General features: G+C 46.2%; 1 protein-coding gene across 1 annotated transcript in view; it reads left to right on the top strand.

The window, feature by feature from the left end:
- CUL1 (cullin 1) overlaps window positions 1–20,359 on the top strand; it is a 65,042-nt gene extending 44,683 nt beyond the window's left edge. Inside the window, exons 9-21 of the mRNA XM_014583352.1 lie at window positions 2,273–2,380; window positions 2,452–2,558; window positions 5,043–5,091; window positions 5,473–5,604; window positions 7,024–7,141; window positions 8,518–8,594; window positions 9,064–9,213; window positions 12,933–13,025; window positions 16,890–16,937; window positions 17,021–17,103; window positions 17,848–17,953; window positions 18,798–18,911; window positions 19,845–20,359. Of these exons, the coding sequence (XP_014438838.1) occupies window positions 2,273–2,380; window positions 2,452–2,558; window positions 5,043–5,091; window positions 5,473–5,604; window positions 7,024–7,141; window positions 8,518–8,594; window positions 9,064–9,213; window positions 12,933–13,025; window positions 16,890–16,937; window positions 17,021–17,103; window positions 17,848–17,953; window positions 18,798–18,911; window positions 19,845–19,925 (1,266 nt within the window). The 3' untranslated portion in view covers window positions 19,926–20,359. The remainder of the gene's footprint in view (window positions 1–2,272; window positions 2,381–2,451; window positions 2,559–5,042; window positions 5,092–5,472; window positions 5,605–7,023; window positions 7,142–8,517; window positions 8,595–9,063; window positions 9,214–12,932; window positions 13,026–16,889; window positions 16,938–17,020; window positions 17,104–17,847; window positions 17,954–18,797; window positions 18,912–19,844) is intronic.
- The last annotated feature ends 1,277 nt before the right edge of the window (window positions 20,360–21,636 follow it).

The following is a 21,636-nucleotide window of genomic DNA, read 5'->3' as shown; positions in this document are numbered from 1 at the left end:
CTGTCCTGTTTTGAGGTTCAGAGAAGGCATCTGTGAAAAGGCGTTTGAGAGGAGAGTTGAAGCTGGCAAGGCAAAGGGGGTCCCTGGACATCCAGGCGCCTCAGTGACGTGAACACAGCCCACCTGAACTGAGCAGTCTGGCCCGACCCGACCAGATCAGGGGAGACCTGGGAACCCGGTGATCGGTGCCTCGTCCTAAGGACAAGAGAAAGCTGGGTAAGGGAGTTACAGTAGCATGGAATGGACAGGGTCAGGTTTTTGTTTCTAAGAACACGCTTTCCGCCACGTGGGACTGGATTACAGGGAAGACGAGTTGTCGCGAGCACGCCCGTCAGGTGCGAGGTGGTGGCCATGGTCTGGTGGGGTGGAGTGAGAGCGGGCATTGTGGTAACGTGTTGTGCTCGGGCTACTTACTGGAGCCGCGATGCGTACGTGGGATGGAGGGGACAGTTTTCTGTCCTTTAGCATTTTGAATGTGTCCGAACTGTTTTACAGTAAGATGTTAAAGAAGTGGACAGGTCGTGTTAATGGAGTGGATGCTGGGCAGGAGGGGGTGCCCTGGCTCCCAGGTGCCCCAGCCCAGCTGCTGCAGGGTAGGGGGTGGTTCCATGGGACACCCAGGGAAGTTCAGTGTAGGGACTTAAATGTGACAGTCATAACAGCGACTGAGGTGAGGGGGAGTTGAGAGGTGTGGTGTTTCTTATATGCAAAAAGCTCTCGTGCCTGTTAAACAACAGATGGTCATGAATCAAGCCAGTTACTACTTTGTTCATTTTTTAAAAAACCTCAAAAATCCGGTCCTGATTTTCTGAAAAAGTTAACACATGTGGTCCAATCCATCTTTCGTCTCTCCTGACCTCTACTGCTTCTATAATCTGGCTCTGCCTACTTGGAGTCTGGTGCCCTGGGGACCACCTCGTAGAGGCCTGCGTTTCCGCCGATGGCTGCCTGCCTTCTGAACTTTCTGCTCGCTTTCAAACACCTTTTCTCCATTAGACGCCGCTGACTGCTTAGACTCTCCTGTCTTCCCAGTGACTTCTTTTCTCTGTCTGCCCCTGGCCAGGCTCCTAAGTGGCTTTTCTCTGGACTTCAAATGCTAAACTTAGTTTTCTTAGGCCACCGTTCTGACACATCCCTCCCGTAGTGGGTCCTTCAAACCCTCATCTCAGCCTCCAGGCTCCTTTCTGGGTCTTCCACAGTGAGGAGTCTTGGGATTGGAGTCTGGAGACACCCTTGGTCTTGGGGGAAGATTTGTCTTTCTAAGTGGCTGTTTCTTTCTAAGTGGCTATTTTTCCAAATCCTGAATCTAAGAAAATTTGGTCAAAGAAATCCAGAAAAGAGAGAAAAGTGTTATACTCAGAGAGAGGCAACAGAGAGGCATTCGGTTCAGAAGAACCCACAGTGACGAGCCAGAGCAAGAGCAGGAGGCGCTGACGATGGGGTCACGGTTAGGGTGGGTGTTTCTGGGAAGCAGGGCAGAGTGTGGCTGGGGCTCGCGGCCGGCGAGAGGGCCTCCCATTAACACGCCTGTGTTAATGTGGGCTTGTGGGTCCTCTGCTGCTGTGGGCCAGTCCTTGCAAGTAAAATAGGTGATAGCGTGTCAACGTACGTAATGTACTTCATGTAAATCCTGCACAAGGCGTTCCAGAAAATAGCAAGTTTAGAAGTATCGTAGTCCTTCGGTTTGCGGTTCCTGTAATGCTGTTAACCTGGCTAAGCAATCTTGCCGGTGTTCCCAGTTACCTTAATTGAACACTGCCCAGTAGTGTGTGCCGGCATTCCCCGCCGTCGGGTACTAAGTGCCTGCTAACATTCTCCCTACGCGCTGTAACAGAAGCAAGCCAGAGGGAAGGGTATGGGAATGCTGTGGGGTAACCTGACTTCAAATCAGAAAGTAACGTAAACTCTGAATTGGCAGAAGCGTGTTGGTTTCGCTGGCCGTTCCCCGTGGAGCCCACCCAAGTCCTCTAACCTGAGCCTGCCTGGCCAGTTCCGGATGAGTGTTGGTTTCTCCAGCCAAACCAAAGTCCAGAATTGAGTTTTTATTCTTAATGCAGGCCTGAGATCACTATTTAGAGTGTGAAAAATATATTTTCTTTTATACGTAAAACACATGTCCTGTGCGTTTCAATGCAGGAACCAAAGGTATTTCTTGATCTTAATCATCAGCTTCTTTGAAGAAGCTTCTGAACCTTGTAGAATACGTTAGCACATTAACACACAGTGTACTTCTCGGTAACTGCTTTTGTTTCTGGTTTTCCCTTACTTTAAGGACCCCAAAATGTATGTGCAGACGGTGCTGGACGTTCACAAAAAATACAACGCGCTGGTGATGTCGGCCTTCAACAATGATGCCGGCTTCGTGGCTGCGCTAGACAAGGTGGGTGCGTGCTGTCGGAGCCACTCAGTGCCGGCTCGGCGTCCTCACTGACTGTGTGTTGTGTAACGCAGGCTTGCGGGCGCTTCATCAACAACAATGCCGTTACCAAGATGGCGCAGTCATCCAGTAAGTCCCCAGAGCTGCTGGCTCGGTACTGTGACTCCTTGTTGAAGAAAAGGTATGGAGTGACTTTGTACTTTTTCTTAGTAGGCCTGTTTAAAATCTCTGCTTCTGTGCAGCAAATTAAAATTTATGTTACATACATTTTGTATACATTAAATTGTGACTTTGGTACCATTTGAGAAAGTACCCACAATCCATCATCTTCCAGTTGAAAATCTGCCTCAGCTCCCACCAGCTGCTTAAGAGAGGACTGCCCTGTGCTACCAACCTTCATTGTCCTGTGTACTTTTCAGATGTTTTCGTTTGCTTTTATTTATTGCTGTTTCGTCTTCTTTACTTTTTAGTCATCTTGTTTCATAACCTGTGTTTTTCATCGTCAGTTTAAATGCCTTTTTTTTAAAGAAATGTTCATTTAATTTGATTTATTATTATTACTTTCTTTTTAATTTGTCCAAAGAGAGAGAGGGAAAATGAGAAAGCAAACCGCCAGGTCCAGGACTCAAACTGTGTGGTTGACCATGTGGGAGTCCAGCGCCTTCACCACCACCTGCCGATCCCTAGTTTAAGTGTCTTTCAAGAGCTAGAGACAACATAATCTCACTGACTGTCTCCTCTGTGTTGTGCATTTTAAAGTTCTCACTGATTTTTTTGTGTGTTCTGATTTTCCTCAGCTTCTCATTCTCTTGAAGAGTTTCTTCCAGTTCAGAAATGTTTAGGGTTTATTTTACTCTTCCAAATATCACAGGAACTGATGTTAAAGATTTCCTGAAGGGAGACAGTTTCACTTGGGCTCTCCATTGCAGTGGTCTTCAGCACCCCCAGATGACATGCCTTTGATCTTAATAAGTCACATTAAATAGCTTTCTAAAGTCTGCATAGTTCCATTATAAAAAAGCATACCTACAAGTCTCACTTAAGAGAGTTGTAACAGTCTTAAGGAAAACGTTCACAAATCAGATTTATTACTCAACTAAAGAATAAGCCTTCAAAATATAGTAGCTTCTAGGAATGTGAGGTGGCTCACAGCACAAATCGATGTAGTTGTCCTTTACTCACTGAGAATGATGTGAAAACCTGTGTGTGCTTCTTGGCACTTGATGGAAAACATTTGGGTAAGGCCGGTAGCTGTCTCTCTTAACTTTGCCAAAAAGCCATTTGCCCAGTGCCACGAGAAATGGAGTATTTCCTTTTGTTTGTATTTATTACAATTCCAGTCTTGTGTAATTTATCAATTTGGTCAAATTCTCAAATATACTTTTCAGGAATGAAGTAATTGGGATGCCTATTATGACTTGATTTCATTACTTTAGGCTGTGTGATGTGATCAGCGTTAAGTATTAGGTTGTCGGGTGACTTGATTTCATTACTTTAGGCTGTGTGATGTGATCAGTGTTAAATATTAGGTTGTCGGAAAAGTCATGATGCATTTTTGCGTAGAAGAAACATCGTGACTTTTCCGACCCAGTGATTTGACTGTGAAGCTAACACTCTGTGAGGGCTTCAGTTTGTTTCTCTTAGTCCCTTCTGTCCACTGTCTTCATGTATTGCCTTTTTGAAGTCCCTTGATGTTGTCACTGTGGAGCAGACAGAATAACAGGCTTTCCCAGAGTGTCTCTTGAATGAGCAGGGTCAGTGGATGGAGCCTGTGGGCCCCGAGTACGGGGAACTGCTCCAGGCCTGTCCGTGTGAGAGGCAGATCAGGTTTTCTGAGCCACCCGTTCTTAAGCTAGAAACGCTTCTTCAGAGCTTGGTGGTGGTGGTTTGTTTCATCCGAAATATGGCAGTCTTATTTATAAAACACTCCTGTAGAAAATTCTTTTTTTACTCTTTAAATTTTTTATTTATTTTTTTATTTTAATTTTTTTTTTAATTTGACCAGAGAGAGAAAGGGAAAATGAGAAAACAAAGCTGCCAGGTCCAGGACATGAACCGCAGTCAGCCATGTGAGAATCCAGCGCCCCAACCACCACGCTACTTGCCAGCCTAGAAAATTCTCTTACCCTTAAATCACCTTTAAATTGCTGTCTGTTCATGGAATGAATGAATTCATTGTGGGAGGTAGTCATCTGTTGTGAAGACATAACTACAAGTGAGAGACAGCATAGTAACAGTTTAAACTCTCTTACTGTCTGGAATTATTTGGCCATTAAAAGGAGACTGCCTTTTTATTTTTCATAGTTAAGTTATGGCAGACAATAGGAAGCAGTTGGAAAATGAAGCTCATTTACTTATATTAAAAGTATTATCAAAGGAAAACTCCGTTTAGAATATGTTTGGGAACTTCTTATAAATATGCTGATTTTTATTCTGGATATTCTAAATGATTATTTCATGACATGCTCTGTGATGGGGTGATGGTGTCTGGCTGCCGAGTTGGCAGAGTAAGGAAAGGTAGCCTGCCCTCCCTCACGCACTGATCTGAGCAGAGCTGGTCATTGGGATGCCTGGACCACTCTCCGACTTGGTAACCTAGCTGAGTGGTACTTGCTCACATGTTTGCTGATTCTTTTAAAATACAGTGCCTTTTTAACAATTTCAGCTCCAAGAACCCAGAAGAGGCAGAACTAGAAGACACACTCAATCAAGTGGTAAGGTGCTTCATAACTACCCCCCCATCCTAGCTATTTACCCGGCAAGTGTTGGTGAGGGTGCTCATGTAGGACGCCTGAACCGTGAGGAATCAGTCACTTACTGTATTTCAGATCTGTGGGTCTACTCCCGAAGCAAGTCGTTAGTTTTAGCATCTGTACTTTCCTCGTTGGTACTTGGTCCAAGTTGATGTGACTTAAAGGACTGACAACAGTAGTTATCATAAAGCTCCAGGGTGGAGATTTTGCCCTGGTAATGGTGGCAGACAGGCCTGGCCGGCGCCAGGCACACAGCTTGGCTCTCAGCTTGTGGCCGTCACCAGCTTTGCACATCTGGCTTGTGAGTGTGTGTTGAGTGTGTTCTCGCGGTGGCTTTGGCAGATGGTCGTCTTCAAGTACATAGAGGACAAAGACGTGTTTCAGAAGTTCTACGCCAAGATGCTGGCCAAGAGACTCGTCCATCAGAACAGCGCGAGCGACGATGCCGAGGCAAGCATGATCTCCAAGTTAAAGGTGGGTTTTACCTTTTCCTGGGAAATCCCAGCTTCTGGGTTGTTTAAAGTTCTTAGTTTCCAAGCTACCAGGTGACAGTGGCATGTGTAAGGTGCTTGGTCCTGCGTGAGCACGCCGCGCCCTGCTGGAAACCATCGCGGCTGTCATAGGTAGTCCGGGGGGTGCTGGTACTTTTCTAGCCTCTACCCCGACTTGCTGGGCCCTGTCCACTGGCCATGCATCCTATTCTGTCTCCCCACACTTCGGGCCTTGGACCATGCTCACATTTTTGGCTTTGAATTGATTGGATCCTTTGTTTTGTCTGGGTTTGATTAGCTGCCTTCTGCCCCATACCTGCAGGAGGTCAGGAGGCCCGTGCTTTTTCTCTGTGGGGTAGTTCTTCCTCTCTCCCCCTCTGCTCTCCTCCCCATGTGGGTTTCTGTGCTCGCCATTCTGTCGAGTGCATATTTCACCTTGGCCCGAGATTGTACTTCTGTAGGTGTCTTAATCTGCTCTCGCTGCCATAAAAAGTACCACAGACTGGGTGGCTTAAACAGCGTGAACTGATTCTTAGTTCTGGAGGCTAGGAAGTTCAAGATCGTGGTGCTGGCTGATTGGGGTCCTGGTGAGTGCATGCTTCCTCGAAGATAGCCACCTCCCCACTGAGTCCTCGTGTGGCAAGAGGGTGCATGTGGAGATAGTTTTCCTTTTTTAAAGATTTTTGCCATAAGGCACATTTGTTCGCCAGAGAGGAGAGAAGACGGTAAGAGGGCAAGTGAGAAATTACCCGCCAAGGGTTTGGCCATGCCACGATCGATTCTCCATTCTCCTGGGATTTGGGGCATGCACAAACACACACCCAGCATGATTTTCAGGGTGCCAGGTCCAGGATTCAAACTGCGCTTGGCCACGCAGGAGTCCAGCACTTTAACCATCACGTCACCTGCTGACCCCATGTGGAGCTCTTTTATATTTCTTCTTATAAGGACACAATTCCATCCTGAGGGCCCCACCTTCATGACCTCATCTAAACGTAATTATCTTCCAAAGGCCCATCTCAATACTGTCACATTGAAGGTTCAGGGTTCAAGATGGGAATGAGGCAGGGACACATTTTAGTCTATAGTACTGAGATGAGAGGCACAGATAAATCACTTCATCCTTGTATTCTCTCCTGGTGATAGGATAACTTGCTCTTAGATGCTCAAGTAATGGTTACTGTGTGTATGAAATTTTAACTGTTCAGTTTATGCTTGTGTTCTTTTCAATAGTGTACTTTAATCATTGCACGTTTATACCATGAAATGGAGCCAAAGGTTACTAGCTTTACTGGTTTTATACAAAGTATCTATATCATGTACTATGATTTCTCTAAGATTCCCTTATATACATTTATATTTCTGTACAAATTAGTAAGACGGTCATCTGGGTTCATTTCAGCAAGCTTGTGGTTTTGAGTATACCTCTAAACTTCAGCGGATGTTCCAGGACATTGGCGTAAGCAAAGATTTAAACGAACAGTTCAAAAAGCACCTGACAAATTCAGAACCACTAGACTGTGAGTATCATGTGCTTATGAGCTTCCTTTATAAACCCCATTCTTTGTAGCAAATAAGAGGAGTGACAGCAAATTATGTGAGGGTGGTAGGTGCTCTGTCAGAAATTTCAGGGCTAAGAAGCTGGGAGCTCTTCCCAGATGCCCTTTCTCCACCTGACGCCCCTGTGACATGTGACACAGGAGATGATAGCTTTAGGAGAATCGTCCGGCTTGCTGGGGCCAGACTGCTGGGCACGAGCTGGCAGGTGCGTCCAGGCCCCGGGCCTCAGCCTCGTCTGCCTGCTGACTGGATGCTGGCGAGGGGTGCACACTGCGTTTGTTTGGTCTTGTTGCAACCTTCGTTTGGATCCATGGTACTTTTTAAAAATTATAACTTTCTCTGGGGCCAGCAGTTGGCGTAGTGGTTATATTGCTGGACTGCTATGTAGTCGGCTGTGGTTCAAGTCCTGGACCCAGTGGCTTAAACTCACGCCGGGCGTGTGTGCGCACGTGCCCAAGATCCCTGGAGAATGGAGGAGAAGGGATTGCGGCTTGGCCATCCCCCCTGGGGGGTGATTTCTCGCTTTCTATCTCTCTGTCTCTGTCTGTCTTTCTGGCAAGCACACATGCCCTATAGCAAAAACTTATCTAAAAAAAAAAAAAAGTATAACTTTCTCTACCGGAATCAAGCTACAGATTTGGGGGGTTCGGATCTGCATCGGGGGTGGTGAGACGGGTACTGTCATTTCCCCGGGAGTGGGAACGGGCTCCCAGGATGGCCCGGCTCCAGTAGCAGGGGGCAGGCGGGTGCTTGCATCGTCATCCGATCTTTTTTGTCTTCCTAAATGAGGAATGAGGAATTTTATTTTCTCCATATCAAAAGTGCTATTCCTTTGTTAAACTTGACCTTTTAGCCAGTGGATTTTTCAGTTATTTCTGAAAGTGAGGTCAAAGCCGTCATTTCTAGATTACAGCATGCCTTTTCATGTGATGTATACACCATTGTGGAGACAGATGTTTACTTCTGGGTTGTTAGTGTCCTTGAGCTTGGGGCAGTAATGCTGTGTCAGAAATGGGGTGGCCCGAGAGGACTCAAGTGACAGAGAACGAAAGCAAGTGGGACGAAACAGGGCTGTGCTGTGGTACTGGAGGAGACGTAAGATGGGAAGTCACTCCTCGGAGGAAAAGAATTCCTGGCTCCTCGTCCACTTTCACTTCTATTCATTGAGTAAGATGGATGGAAATGGTGCACGTTCAGTTCTTTTATATTCGAGCAGGATTTTTCATTTAATGTTTTCTTTTACTAAAGAGCAATTTACATTTATCTGGAATGATGGAATTTTTCAGTTTACAAGACTAATTAAATGTATTTCCGAATTTCCATCCCCGCCCGGCAGTGGACTTCAGTATTCAAGTCCTGAGCTCCGGATCCTGGCCCTTTCAGCAGTCTTGTACGTTCGCCTTGCCGTCAGAGGTAAAGATGGCGCGATCTTCCACTGCCTCGGTGCTGAGTGGAGACAGGGGCAGCCTGCACAGCGCGTGAGGGGGATCTGCAGAGAGACGGCCAGGTCGCAGTAGACGCGGAGGCCACACTCAGGGTGGTTACCTAGAATGGGGCGGGATTGGATAACCGAAGGTTGGCATCTTTGTCCAAGGAAGACGGAGTGTGCTCATTTACTCCTGCAGAGTCGAACGGGATTAGTTCTGTAATGAATGTCTTCATGATACCGGTGGCCTTGGAGTAGAAACCTTTTTTTTTTTTTTCCCCCATTGGACCTTCCAGTGCTTAAAGGGCTTAGAGAGTTAGAGACCTGGTTATTTGTGTTATGTCTTATGTAAGCACTGGTTTTACGCCGTGGGGTCAGCACAGTGTGCTTTCTTTAGAAATGCTGACTAGGATTTGGTGAACTGTGTATTCCACATAATGCTGTCTCTGTATTCAGTTGGAACGAAGCTATCAACGATTCACGGCCTTCTACGCGAGCCGGCCCTCCGGGGGGAGCCGGCACAGTGGCAGGAAGTTGACGTGGTTATATCAGCTGTCAAAGGGAGAGCTGGTAACTAACTGCTTCAAAAACAGATACACTTTGCAGGTAAGATCATCTTTTTATTTTGAAACATCTTAATTGTAAATGAAGGTAAGGCAGATTGTAGAAATCAGAATCAGATAACACACCAGCAGAATGAAGATGCCGGCTTCTGTAGAATAAATAGCACAGAATTTAAAGCTTGGGGTGAGCTGGATTCTACTTCTCTCTGGCTGGGGCGCAAGTTACTTTATGGCTCTGTTTTCTCGTCCGTCAGCTGAGCCCTGAAATACGTACTTGGGGAGTAGTGTGAGGGGTTCCTGGAATAACAGAGTCAGTGTTGGCACGGCTCCTACCTGACACACATACATCATGCACTCAGCTGGTACCGTGAAACACGCCCGCTGACAGGGACAGATGGCAGTGGTGCGTGAAATGTGACACTGTGAGGCAGTCCCATGTGGGACGTACGGGGTTCGTGTTCAGAGACTTTCCTGAGTATGGCGGGCACCCATGTGTCCATGAAGCGAGACTTGCCGAGGCTGGGAGCGAATCATGGCACCAAGACCCCTCTGGGAATCCTATCGCCCTGTCTTACTCGCTAAAGAAACTTTTGTTAAGCTCAATTACATTAACGTTAAAATTTTTAACTTAAATATTTAATTATGACCTCTTTATCTTTGACATAGCAGTTTCACAGGAACACCTCTCAGTGCCCACGATACCTGGTAGTAACAACTGAAGAGTAGCACTTCTGTTTCGTGAATTAGGAAACTGAGGCTCAGGTTAATTGAAGTGGCTTTCTGTGGATCATAGCTTATATGTAACAGAGCCAAAACTCTTTTCTGTTAAAAAAAAAAAGTAAAAGTTCTTTCTACATTAACTTTTGTTCAGGGTGAGACTTCACATGTAATTGCTTGTTTTGGTTTTTGGGTTTTTTTGAGAGGTTTTCACTATAGGGCGCGTGCGCTCGCCAGACAGACAGAGAGAGACATAGAGACAGAAAGCAAGAAATCACCCCCTAGGGAGGATGGCCATGCCGCAGTCCCTTCTCCTCCATTCTCCTCTCGGGATCTTGGACACGCACGCACACGCGCCCGGTGTGAGTTTTAAGCCACCGGGGTCCAGGACTCAAACCACAGTCGACTACATGGGAGTCCAGCGACATAACCATTAAGCTAACTGCTGGTCCCAATTGCTTGTTTTAATATCTGAGGAGGTTTCAATGGTGAGTTTGTAAAAACAGTTGCAATAGTCCATATTTAAGTATTAGGAAACTTCAGAATAAATTAATTTTATTCATTTAAACTTTCAGTAATTCTACTGACACGTAGTTAAAGCACATGATGTTCATACACTGGGTCCCGAGGTCTTTACCAGTACCAGCTTGAATACATATTATTTATACAATTAAAATTTTGCTTGATTTATCTTTCAATGTATGTGGAAGAGTCCATGTACGTATACTATAGAACCTGAAATTTCAGTGCCCTGTTGTTTTATTTAGAACTGTTTGCTTAATTTTATTTATTCATTTATCTATTTCAATTTGGCCAGAGAGAGAGAAAGAGAGAAAGTGAGAAAGCAAGCTACCAGGTCTGGGACTCAAACCGTGGTTGGTCATGTGGGAGTATCCAGCACCTTAACCACCATGTCGCCTGCTGGTCCCTCAGTGCCCTATTTTAGACGAGATGGAGGCCATGCTAAGGTAACCAAGAGCAGGCATGATATGGATATCAACATGATCTTTCACTGCCCTTGAATTTTTATATAAGACACACCAAAAAAGGTGGTTTTCTTTGATTCTTGGAAAGGTTTTATATATCAGCTTTATTGAGACCATTGGATATGATAAAAGGCACACATTTTAAGTGTACAGTTCTGAGTGAGGGCAGACATATACACTCATGTAACCACCACCAAGAGAAAAGATTTCTTGGACATTTGTTTTCTTTTTTGGTTTTGTTAACTGCCATTAGAAAGTGGTAAGAGTCACCCCCTTTTTTTTTTCTTGAGAGGTTTTTTCGCTATAGGGCACGTGTGCTCGCCAGATAGACAGAGAGAGACACAGAGACAGAAAGCAAGAAATCACACCCCAGGGGGGATAGTCACGCCGCAATCCCTTCTCCTCCATTCTCCTCTCGGGATCTTGGGCACCCACACACACGCGCCCAGTGTGAGTTTTAAGCCATCGGGTCCGGGACGCGAACCGTGGTCGACTATGTGGGAGTCCAGCGACATAGCTATCATGCTAACTGCTGGTTCTCAGAGTCATCCATTTTTATAGGCACCTACTCTCCATCCTCGGGACAGGCTTTCAAAAGCCTATTAGAATCTTGGTCCTGCTAGCCCCCACGGGATCAAGTTTCTGGCTGGCATTCTCCAATCTGCCAGCAGCACTGTCTGGGGGAGCTCGAGACAGGCAGGCAGGCAATGCCATTGTGTTTTTCTCTTCATTGACTGAAGTCTTACCTGGCAGGCATTGATGGTCCTGGTTCATCTTGCGGCTGTGGATGATGTAAGAGGAGAGCAGGAGCTCTTAGTGAGTGTGTATCCCCTGCCACGCTCAAGGACTTAAGAGTGTGTGCTACCGGGGCCAGCAGGTGTGTGCTCCTGGGGCCAGCAGGTTTTTGACTTGAACCACCATGGTTCAAGTCCCAGACTTGGCAGCTTGCTTTCTCACTTTGCTTCCCTCGCCCCCGTGTCTTCATTTGTCTCTTTCTGGTGAGCACACATGTCCTATTAAAGATTTTAAAATAATAATAATAAATAAAATTAATTCATTTTTTTAAAAAGTGTGTGTGTTATTTAATGCACAGTCTCTTGAAATATACCTTCCGGAGCCAGCAAGTGACATGGTGGTTAAGGCACTGGATTCCCACATGGCCAACTGCCCTGGACTCAGTGACTTGAGAATCACGCTGGGCACATGTGCGTGCCCAGAATCCCAATAGGAAAATGGAGAAGGAATTGCTGTGTGGGCATGCCCCCCAGGGAGTAATTTCTCACTTTCCCTCTCTCTGTCTCTCTATTGCTGTCTAGTGAGTGCACACACCCTGTAACAAAATCAAAAAAAGAGAAAAATGTATATACACACACACACCTTAGACCAATTGTGGTCTGCTTTAAACCGTTTCATACTTTGGGATCAGCAGATGGCGTAATGGCTACGTCACTGGACTCCCATGTAGTGGTTCAATGCCGGACCCTGTGGCTTAAACTCACGCTAGGTGCGTGCGCACCCAAGATCCTGAGAGGAGAATGGAAGAGAAGGGATTGTGGTGTGGCCATCCCCCCTGGGGGATAATTTCTTGCTTTCTGTCTCTCTGTTTTTCTGGCAAGCGCACACGCCCTATAGCAAAAACCTCTCAAAAAAAATATTACACACTTCATTTACTTTTTTCATGCTTTCATAGTAAAACACTTAGGATTAAAAAAATTATAATTCAGTAGGAAGGTTATTTTGTGTCAGGAATGTACTGAATGGCCATTTTCTTTAGCATGTATGCAAAGACAGATTTGAGCATTGGTGCGTACTGTGTGTGTATACTGAGTATGCGTACATGTGTTTATATAAGAGACTAGGTGCATATATAATGTATATTTACATAATCAATACATTTTATTAAGGAAATTCAAAGTCATTTTAATGTTTGAAAGATAAGAAATAATTATCAGGAAGTGTTTCATTGTAAAATTCTTCAAACATAGACCATATGTTTTTTAGAATTTTTTCCATGTATTTTAATTTTTCTTCTCTTTCTTTTACATGGGGGACCTCAAAGGCATCTACATTCCAGATGGCAATTCTACTTCAGTACAACACAGAAGATGCCTACACTGTACAGCAGCTGACTGACAGCACTCAAATTAAAATGGTATTCTTATCATTTCACTGTCTCTTTCTTACATCAAGTTGCCATTTTGTGGATATTGTGGGAAGATATGGGGTAAGAATCTGAGTGTCTTGGGTTTGATATAGATACTTGCCTCACAGATATGGGAATACATGTTAGGAAAAGCTGTTTTCCCACTGAATGTAATACTCGTGCACACACAGCACGCCACGCTCTTCTCTCACCCAACCAGCTCTTAATGCTTTTCAGCTAGGCGTTCCTTTACTAAGCTTAAATTTTTACATAATTTCAGTATTATTCTTCCTTTTAGTCGTGTCATTATTGAGATACATTTCAGATAACAAAATTTCACGTAATATTAAATTCAGTACTTCTAAAGTGTGTACAACTCAGTGGTTTTTAATATATTCACAGGCTTGTATAACCACCACCACCACCATCCAATTCCAGAACACTTCCACCCCAGAAGAAACCTGTACCCGTGGGCAGTTAACTGCCTTTTATCCCTGTCCCCAGCCCCCAACAACTATTCATCTACTTTCTGTTTCTATGGGCTGCCTACTCTTGATGTTTCAGATAAATGGCATCATATGAAATGCAGCTTTTTGTGTCTTTTTTCACGTAGTATAATGTTTTCAAGGTTTGTCCATGTACAGACTTCATTCCTCTGAGGTGAAATAATATTCCAGTATGTGGGTGCACTATGTTTGGGTTGTCCATTTATCAATTGATGCACATTGAGGTTGTTTCCACCTTTTGGTTGTTGTTGGATAATATTACTATGAACATATGTTTTCAGTTCTCTTGGGTATATCCCTAGGTGTGGGGATTGCCGAGTTGTGTGGTAACTCTGTTTAACTTTTTGAGGAACTGCCAGACTGATCCATAGTGGCTACCCCATTCCATATGCTCACCAACGGGGTGTGAGTTGCACTTTCTCCATAACATTACCACTTATTATCCATTTTTCTTACAACAGTCATTATACTAAAAATAGTTTCTTGTGATTTTGATTGGGTTTTCTCTAACAATGAATGACATTTTGAATCTTTTCATGTGCTTATTGGTCATTTGTATATCTTTGGAGAAATGTCTATTTGGATCCTTTGCCTATTTTTTTTTTAAAAGAGTTATTTTATTTAAGTTTATTTATTTAGTTAGTTATTTTTTACATTTGACCAGAGAGGGACAGAGAGAGAGAGAAAGAGGGAAAATGACAAAGCAAATCATAAGGTCTGGGACTCGAACCACAGTCAGCCATGTGGGAGTCCCTTAACCACTAGGCCACCTGCCAGCCCCACCTTTACCTATTATGGCATGAGTTTAAGCCATTTGGGTTTAGGACTTGAACCGTGGTCAACTACATGGGAGTACAGCGACATAGCCATTACGCTAACTGCTGGTCTCCAGGTGGATTATTTTTAAATATTTTCTCTCATTCCATTGGTTTTCTTACTTTCCTTTATTATACAAAATCTTTTTTAAAGGCTTTTGCCATAGGGCACATTCATCTTTTTCAATCTTATATCAGCTATTCTCGATCTCTTACACTGTCATACGAATTTTGGAATCAGTTGTGTATTTTTGCAAAAAGGGTAGTTGAGATATTTATAGAGATTGTATTAAACTGTCGATTGCCTAGAAGGGTATTACCATCTTAACAATGTTAAGTCTTCCAATCCTTGAATATGGGATGTCTTTCCATTTATTTAGATTGGCTCCAATTTCTCTCAACTTTGTTTCCTAGTTTTCCATGTACAAGACTTGCAGTTCTTTGGCTAAATTTATTCCTGAGTATTTCAGGGCTTTTTTGGGTTTGGTTTGGTTTTTCTGTAAGAGGGTACATTATGTACAGAAAAGAGGTAAGAGGAGACAGATGTACGTACACCCCTCAGTGGAGTGTGCCGGACGCCATAGGCCTTCTCCAGTTCTTCATCCACCCAGCACAGAGTGCTCAGGGCCAAAATTGTGACCCCTGTTGGCCATATAGGGATTTGGCTTCCTCTGCCTGGCACCAAACAGTTGCACCACAGAGCCGGCTCTAGTTTAGTATTTTTGATGCTATTGTAAATGGAATTATTTTCTGAATTTCATTTTTGGATTGCTCATTGCTAGTGTACAGAACTACAGGTGATTATTTGAATCTGATCTTGTGTCCTATAATATTGCTAAAGTCACGAATTAACTCTAAAGTTGGGGGGGGGTTCTTTTACAGAATCACATTATCTACAAATACAGATAATTCTGCTCATTTATTTATTTATTTTCCTATTTGGATGCATTTTCTTTTCTTTTTTTGCCTGATTCTTCTGGCTAGAACCTCTAGCATAGTGTTAAATAGAAGTAAGAACAGTCATTCTTGTCTTGTTATTGTTGGTGGTGATGATAGCTTCATTTTTTGCTGTTAAGTATGATGTTTACTGAGTCATTTTTTAGATGTCCTTTATCATATTAAAGTGATGTCCTTTTATTCTAGTGTGTAGAGTGTCTTTTTAATCATGAAAAGTTGTTAGATTTCTTAAAAATGCTTTTTCTGCTCCATGGAGAGGATTAAGTACTTTTTGTCTGTTAATATGGTGCATTACTTTGATTTTCTTAGGTTGATCTAACTTTGCATACCTGGGGTAATTTCCATGTGGTCATAGTACATAATGCCTTCGCTATGTGATGGGTTTGATTTGCTGGTATTTTCTTAAGGAGATTTGCATTCCTATTTATAAGAATAAGGTTTTGTTGTTAACTGTGACTTTTATCTGGTTAATACTGGCTTGATAGAATATAAGTTAATCATTTATTTTGTAATCATTCTTCAAGTTAGTTACTCTCAAGTACATCTTCAATTCTGACAGCAAGATGAGTCCACAACTTTGGACTAGGGGTCTTTTCTCATTCTTCCTTCCCCACATCAGAATGAGGAGACTAGAATTTCTTCCAAGGCTTAGGTTGCCTCCCATCCACAGGGAGGGCTCTACCCTGCCACCTGCCAGACTGGGCTCCCAGGTATCCCTGTTTGACCTTTGCTTGGCTTTCTAATCAAGACTGCCCTTGTCTTGACTGGTTTCTAGTATCAGACATCCCCTGTGGGGGGCCACAGCTGTTTTCTCCTCCCTGCCCCAAAAGATGTTACCTGGTCAGATTTGGCTAAGGAAGTGAACCGTGCCTAGTGTCCCTGCCCTGGATGCAGCTGACGTAGTTTACATCACTGCTTTGGGATTCTGGGTCAGTTACTAGACCAGAGGCCTATGGCTGGGAGAGCTTCACTGTGAGCCCCCGGCCCCAGGTGGGTACCCTTTAGGGCAGGGGCAGGAGCCTTCTGTCTGTGAAGCAAGTGTAAGTGCCCATTAGGCCAGTGGTGCTCTTGGACTTCAGGGAACCGTAAATCCCCTCGGAGAGGTGATTAGACACCCACTGTTTACAGGCAGGAGGCCACACAAATGCCATGTCAGCAAGGCTGCCCGTCACCCCGCCCCACCCCCGCCCATGGCGTGCATGAGCAGAGCAGTACCCCATGCTGCTGGCGCTCTTCAGGGCTGGTGTTCAGGACGGCTGCGAGGCATGTAAGAAGCGAATAGGTTCCTGTAGGTGTAATAGAAGAAACTGGTGGTGCGTGGTTCCTAATATTAAAAAGAACTATTTTATTTAATCATCATAACTGGGTGGTCAAGACCAAGAGATTGATTTTACCTTTAGAAGTTAGAGCAGGAGGGACTGTGGCCTTGGAGAGCTGCTAAGAAACACCGTCGTTTTCTCCTCCAGGCATATTTTTCTTTTGGGGGTGATTTTTTTTTTCTGTAGAAAAATAGAGAATGGGGCTGTCTATCTTTGCTATTGCAAAGAAAAATATGTTTTCCCTTTAAATTATTACCTTTTTCTCTGTAATTGCAGGACATTTTGGCCCAAGTCCTACAGATTTTATTGAAGTCGAAGTTATTGGTATGTCTGTGCACTTCTTCTGTGAAGTTTCTTCTAAAATGCCTTTTCTTGAGATTATATAGTAACAATTTTTTTTTACATAGGTCTTGGAAGATGAAAATGCAAATGTCGACGAGGTGGAATTGAAGCCAGACACCTTAATAAAACTGTATCTTGGTTATAAAAAGTAAGAGAAGTCAAAATCTAGATGGTCCTCAGCCAGAGGCCTGCACCCCTCTAGGACTTTTACCAGAATCAACACAGACAGGGGGTGGGGGGGGCTGCAAATTGGGCTTGAGGCTGACTGGGCAGCAGCCGGAGGTTATAGGCCTTGTTCCATTCCACAGGCCTTGATGTTTCTCCATCTGTCTCTGAGTTTGGGTTTTTTTGTTTTGTTTTGTTTTGAGGTTTTTTGTTTTTTTTTTTTTTTGCTATAGGGCGCGTGTTTTCGCCAGACAGAGAGAGACAGCGAGAAATCACCCTCCGGGGGGATGGCCACGCTGCAATCCCTTCTCCTCCATTCTCCTCTTGTTATCTTGGGCACACACACGCACAGGAGTTTTAAGTCACTGGGTCTGGGACGCAAACCGCAGTCGACTACATGGGAGTCCAGCGACATAGCCATTATGCTAACTGCTGGTCCCAAGTTTGGGGTTTTGACAGTTGAGGGGAGCAGAGTAGGGAGCAGAATGCCCCATAGTGCAGAGGGCACTGCTGGTGGCGGTGGGAGCCTGCCCAGCGGAGGCGTTCACTGGCGTTTGGTGGAGGGCGCTCTCCCAGTACGACAGAATCAGACCACGAAGGTAAACGCCATGCTCCACGTCCTACCTCTGTCCAGGAAGCCGAGCGCTTCCTACGGACGGAAACAGAAAGCACCTTCACTGCCTCCCTTTAAAGCACTAGTGATCAGTTTCCTCGATTTTCTCAACAGTAAGAAATTAAGGGTCAACATCAATGTGCCAATGAAAACGGAACAGAAGCAGGAACAGGAAACCACACACAAGAACATTGAGGAGGACCGCAAACTGCTGATCCAGGTGCGTCCCGCCCAGACCTGGGCCGTGCGTGTGCATACCCCAGAGGTGGCTCACGGGCAGCTGGGCGTGCAGGCCACGTCACATGCGATGTGACTGCTGATGAGTGGGTGCTGGAGGAAGTGTTCTGTGGTGGCAGAAGAGGACAGTGCCTAGAGCCAGGGTAGTGCTCCCTTAAGGGTCACCGGCAGAGGAGAGCCACCCTCTAGCTCTGAATGCAGGAAAGCAAATAAGAGGCAGAAGGAGAGGGAAGGAGAGCTGTCCGCTGGGGAGGACGGCAGCTCCATGGCTTTAAAGATTAAGTTTCTTCTCACTTGTTTTTTAGAGGTGTTTGCTATAGAGTGCATGCAAAGCAGAGAGAGACAGACAGAAAGTGAGAAATCACTCCCTGGGGGGATGGCCACGCCACAATCTCTTCTCCTCCTTTCTCCTCTGGGATCTTGAGCATGTACGCACATGCGCCCAACGTAAGTTTAAGCTACCAGGTCCTGGACTTGAACCATGGTTGACTACATGTGAGTCCAGCGACATAGCCATTATGCCAACTGCTGGGCCCTCTTCTCACCTTTTTAATGCTTTATAGTTAAATTGTAATATTAGAATTGTTCATAAGACCCCAAGATATTTTAATGTTGCTCATGTCAGAGTCGAAGCATACGCAGCCAGCCAGCTACCTGCCCCCTTGCTGCAGTGCACCTGGCACCTGTTACCTGACACCCGTTAGAAAGCCAGACTCCCGTGTGAATTCCCGGAGCTGGAACTTGGCACAGCCTTTGTGCGGGTGTCCTTAACTGCCCGTGCCCCATGTCTGCAGCTCTGAGCCCGTCTCCCTTGCTTGGTTGCACAGGCGGCCATCGTGAGGATCATGAAGATGAGGAAGGTTCTGAAACACCAGCAGCTGCTCGGCGAGGTCCTGACACAGCTGTCCTCCAGGTTCAAGCCTCGGGTCCCCGTGATCAAGGTGAGGACCGTCAGGCAGCCCCACCCTGCTGCACACCTGGGGTTGTTCATGTATCATTTCTACCAAAAAAGGCAGCCTAAAGTTTTTGTTGAAATACGCGTAACAGAAGTGCCCAAATGATAAGTTACACAGCTTGGTGATTTTCCCAAAGTACAGTCGACACCCAGACAAGAAGTTAAATGGGACCAGCCTCCCAGAAGCCCCCCCGAGGCATCCCTGCTGTTACCTGCCGGGACTGAGCTGCCATGGGAAACTGCGGTCACGACCGCAGAGCAGTTCTGCCTGCTTCGGAATGAAGGAGAAGCGGGCCACAGAAGGCGTACTCGGGAGAGGCTGCCCGCGGGGTGCGCTGCTGGGGGTCTGCCTCCACCGCCCCGTGGACGCAGCACAGCTCGTTGCTCAGCTCTGTTGACAGGCGCGGGGCTTCTTTCTAATTGGGTGGTTTAAAATAGTAACGCAGCAGGTCTTTTCCCAAACCACGCGGGTAAATGGCAGCTGGGTCCCGGGTGTAGCAGGAGCCCCGTGTAGCTCACAGGTGCAGGTTGTCTGTGGCCACCCACCCCCACATACTCTGCTTACCCTTCCAGTCCCCGCTAATAGCATCCTGCCCAGAGGCAGCCGGACTGGTGTAGAGGGAGATTCTGGTGCAGGTGGCTTCTCCAGCACCCGACCCGATCCCTGGGTGGTGCCGGGAGGACAGGGCTCCAGGGGTGGCTCTGAAGAGCCACCTTCAGCGAGTGGTAGAGAAAAGTGGAGGGTCTACTAGGAAGTGACCCCCACGGTAAGTGGGTAGACAGGGGTGGGGGTGAGTTTGCTCCCACTGAGCTCCCAGAAGTGGGGACCCAAGGAGAGGGTGGCCTGTCGATTTGTTCTTCAATGATGATTTTTTTCTTCCCTTTTCACTGCCTCTTCCTTTTAAAAAATAACCCTCAGAAATGCATCGACATTCTGATTGAGAAAGAGTATTTGGAGCGAGTTGATGGTGAAAAGGACACTTACAGTTACTTGGCTTAACCCTTCTAGAAGGGTCTGACTGTGACCCGCAGCAAATAGTTCATGATGAAAAGAATGGAAACGACTCGAGCTCATAGCAGCCAGCCTGCCGCCATTTGGACCTCCCTTTTTACCTCTGAGACCCAGACTCTCGCCCGCTGGTCTCAGGTTGACATCAGAACTGCTCAGGATTGACACATTTCAAGTCTGTAAATAGGACACCAACGCCATTTAGCCTACCCGGAGAACGGGAATGAACCTGTGCGAGGCTGCATGCTGCCGCATCTCAGTCACCACGCTGGCCGCCTGCTGGCGGCTGCCGGCCCGGGCAGCGCCTGCGAGGTCGCCAGCACTTGGAGAGCAAGTCCGAATGGAGCCACGTGTAATCTGCTATGAAAACCATTTGTATAGTGTGTTTCATTTTTTAATGTGTGAAAATAAAGAAAATTAAAGGATTTCTGTACAAGTCGCATTTGGTTTTGTTTTAAGCCTTACTAATTTCTGTATGTAAATAAAAGCGCGACGACTGCACATTTACACCCCAGTGTCTTCCTGTAGTCTAACAAGGCTGCATTCTTCGGATCGGACAGTTGGTAAGAGCTACAGCTTTAAGCCCCCGGCAAACTTTTTAAAAACATTTGTGCTTATTTCTGAGACCCTCTTCAATGACGCGAATGCAGCATGGACTCAGTAACTGCGGACGGATTCTGTTGGCACTCGCAAGGACTGAGTCAACCCACAGGTGGGACACCGAGGTCGGATGTGGAAACACCTCACTCGAGTGCAGGAGCTGGGACGTGAAGGTGGGCAGCCTGGTTCCAGGAGCCCGCTCTCCATCCACTGCCCTGAGTCTGCTAGGTCAGCCTGGAGTGACGTGATTGCAGTTGGAGACGCAGGGAGCCGGGGCCTCGTTCACTGCATGGCCCTGGTCAGAGCAAAGTCAAAGGAACCACCGTTTCACGCTCAAATGTTGCTGCTTCTGGTGAAGCGCCCAGACTGGAGCGTGGCAAGTCCTGTCCCAGAGGCAGCACTGGAGGAGAGCCAGACCTCACCGGCTCTTCAGGTTCCTGCTGGTAAATCGGACTGTCGTCTGGGCTGCCAGAAAAGTTGTTCAGGCCGGTGAGAATAGAGCGTTCACCCCAGTGTGTTCCAGGAAGAAGAGATTCCAGGCCGAGGGGCCTCGGACCCACACCTCTCCCAACACGGATCTAAGGGCTTCCTGGGAGCTGTCCCTGGAGACTGCTTGTGGGCTTGACTGCCCTCACCATAGCTTTAGTCTCAGCCTGAAGTCTGATGAACTGCCAGGCCGTCCCTCCTGAGCCCCTTCTGCAGTCGCTTGTGCCGCCGCGGGACTCCCCATCCAGGCCTGTTAGCTCCATGTTCCTCGGAGGAACTCTGCTACCTCACAGGTTATTAGGTGAAGACACCGACTGTCCTCAGCACACTGCCCCAGTCCTAGTCAGCGGGGTGGGCAGAAGTGGCTCCATACAGCCAGGGCAGTAAACAGGTTAGGTTAAAGAGAAACAGCAAGAGGTCACCAAGTTAAGGCGGTAGTTAAGGCACCGGGCTCCCTCCCACGTGACTGGCTGTGGTTCCAATCCCAGGTCCAGTTGCTTGAAACTCTGGCTTATGCATGTGTGCCCAAAATCCCAAGAGAACAATGGGTTGTGGCATGGCCATCCCTTTTGGGGGTGATTTCTTACCTTCTCTCTCTCTCTCTCACACATTCACA

Source organism: Tupaia chinensis, unplaced genomic scaffold (assembly GCF_000334495.1).
Source record: "Tupaia chinensis unplaced genomic scaffold, TupChi_1.0 Scaffold000010_1, whole genome shotgun sequence".
In the NCBI taxonomy this organism is placed as follows: domain Eukaryota; kingdom Metazoa; phylum Chordata; class Mammalia; order Scandentia; family Tupaiidae; genus Tupaia; species Tupaia belangeri.
The sequence above is the reverse complement of the archived record's forward strand: the minus strand, read 5'-3'. Positions and strand labels throughout refer to the sequence as shown.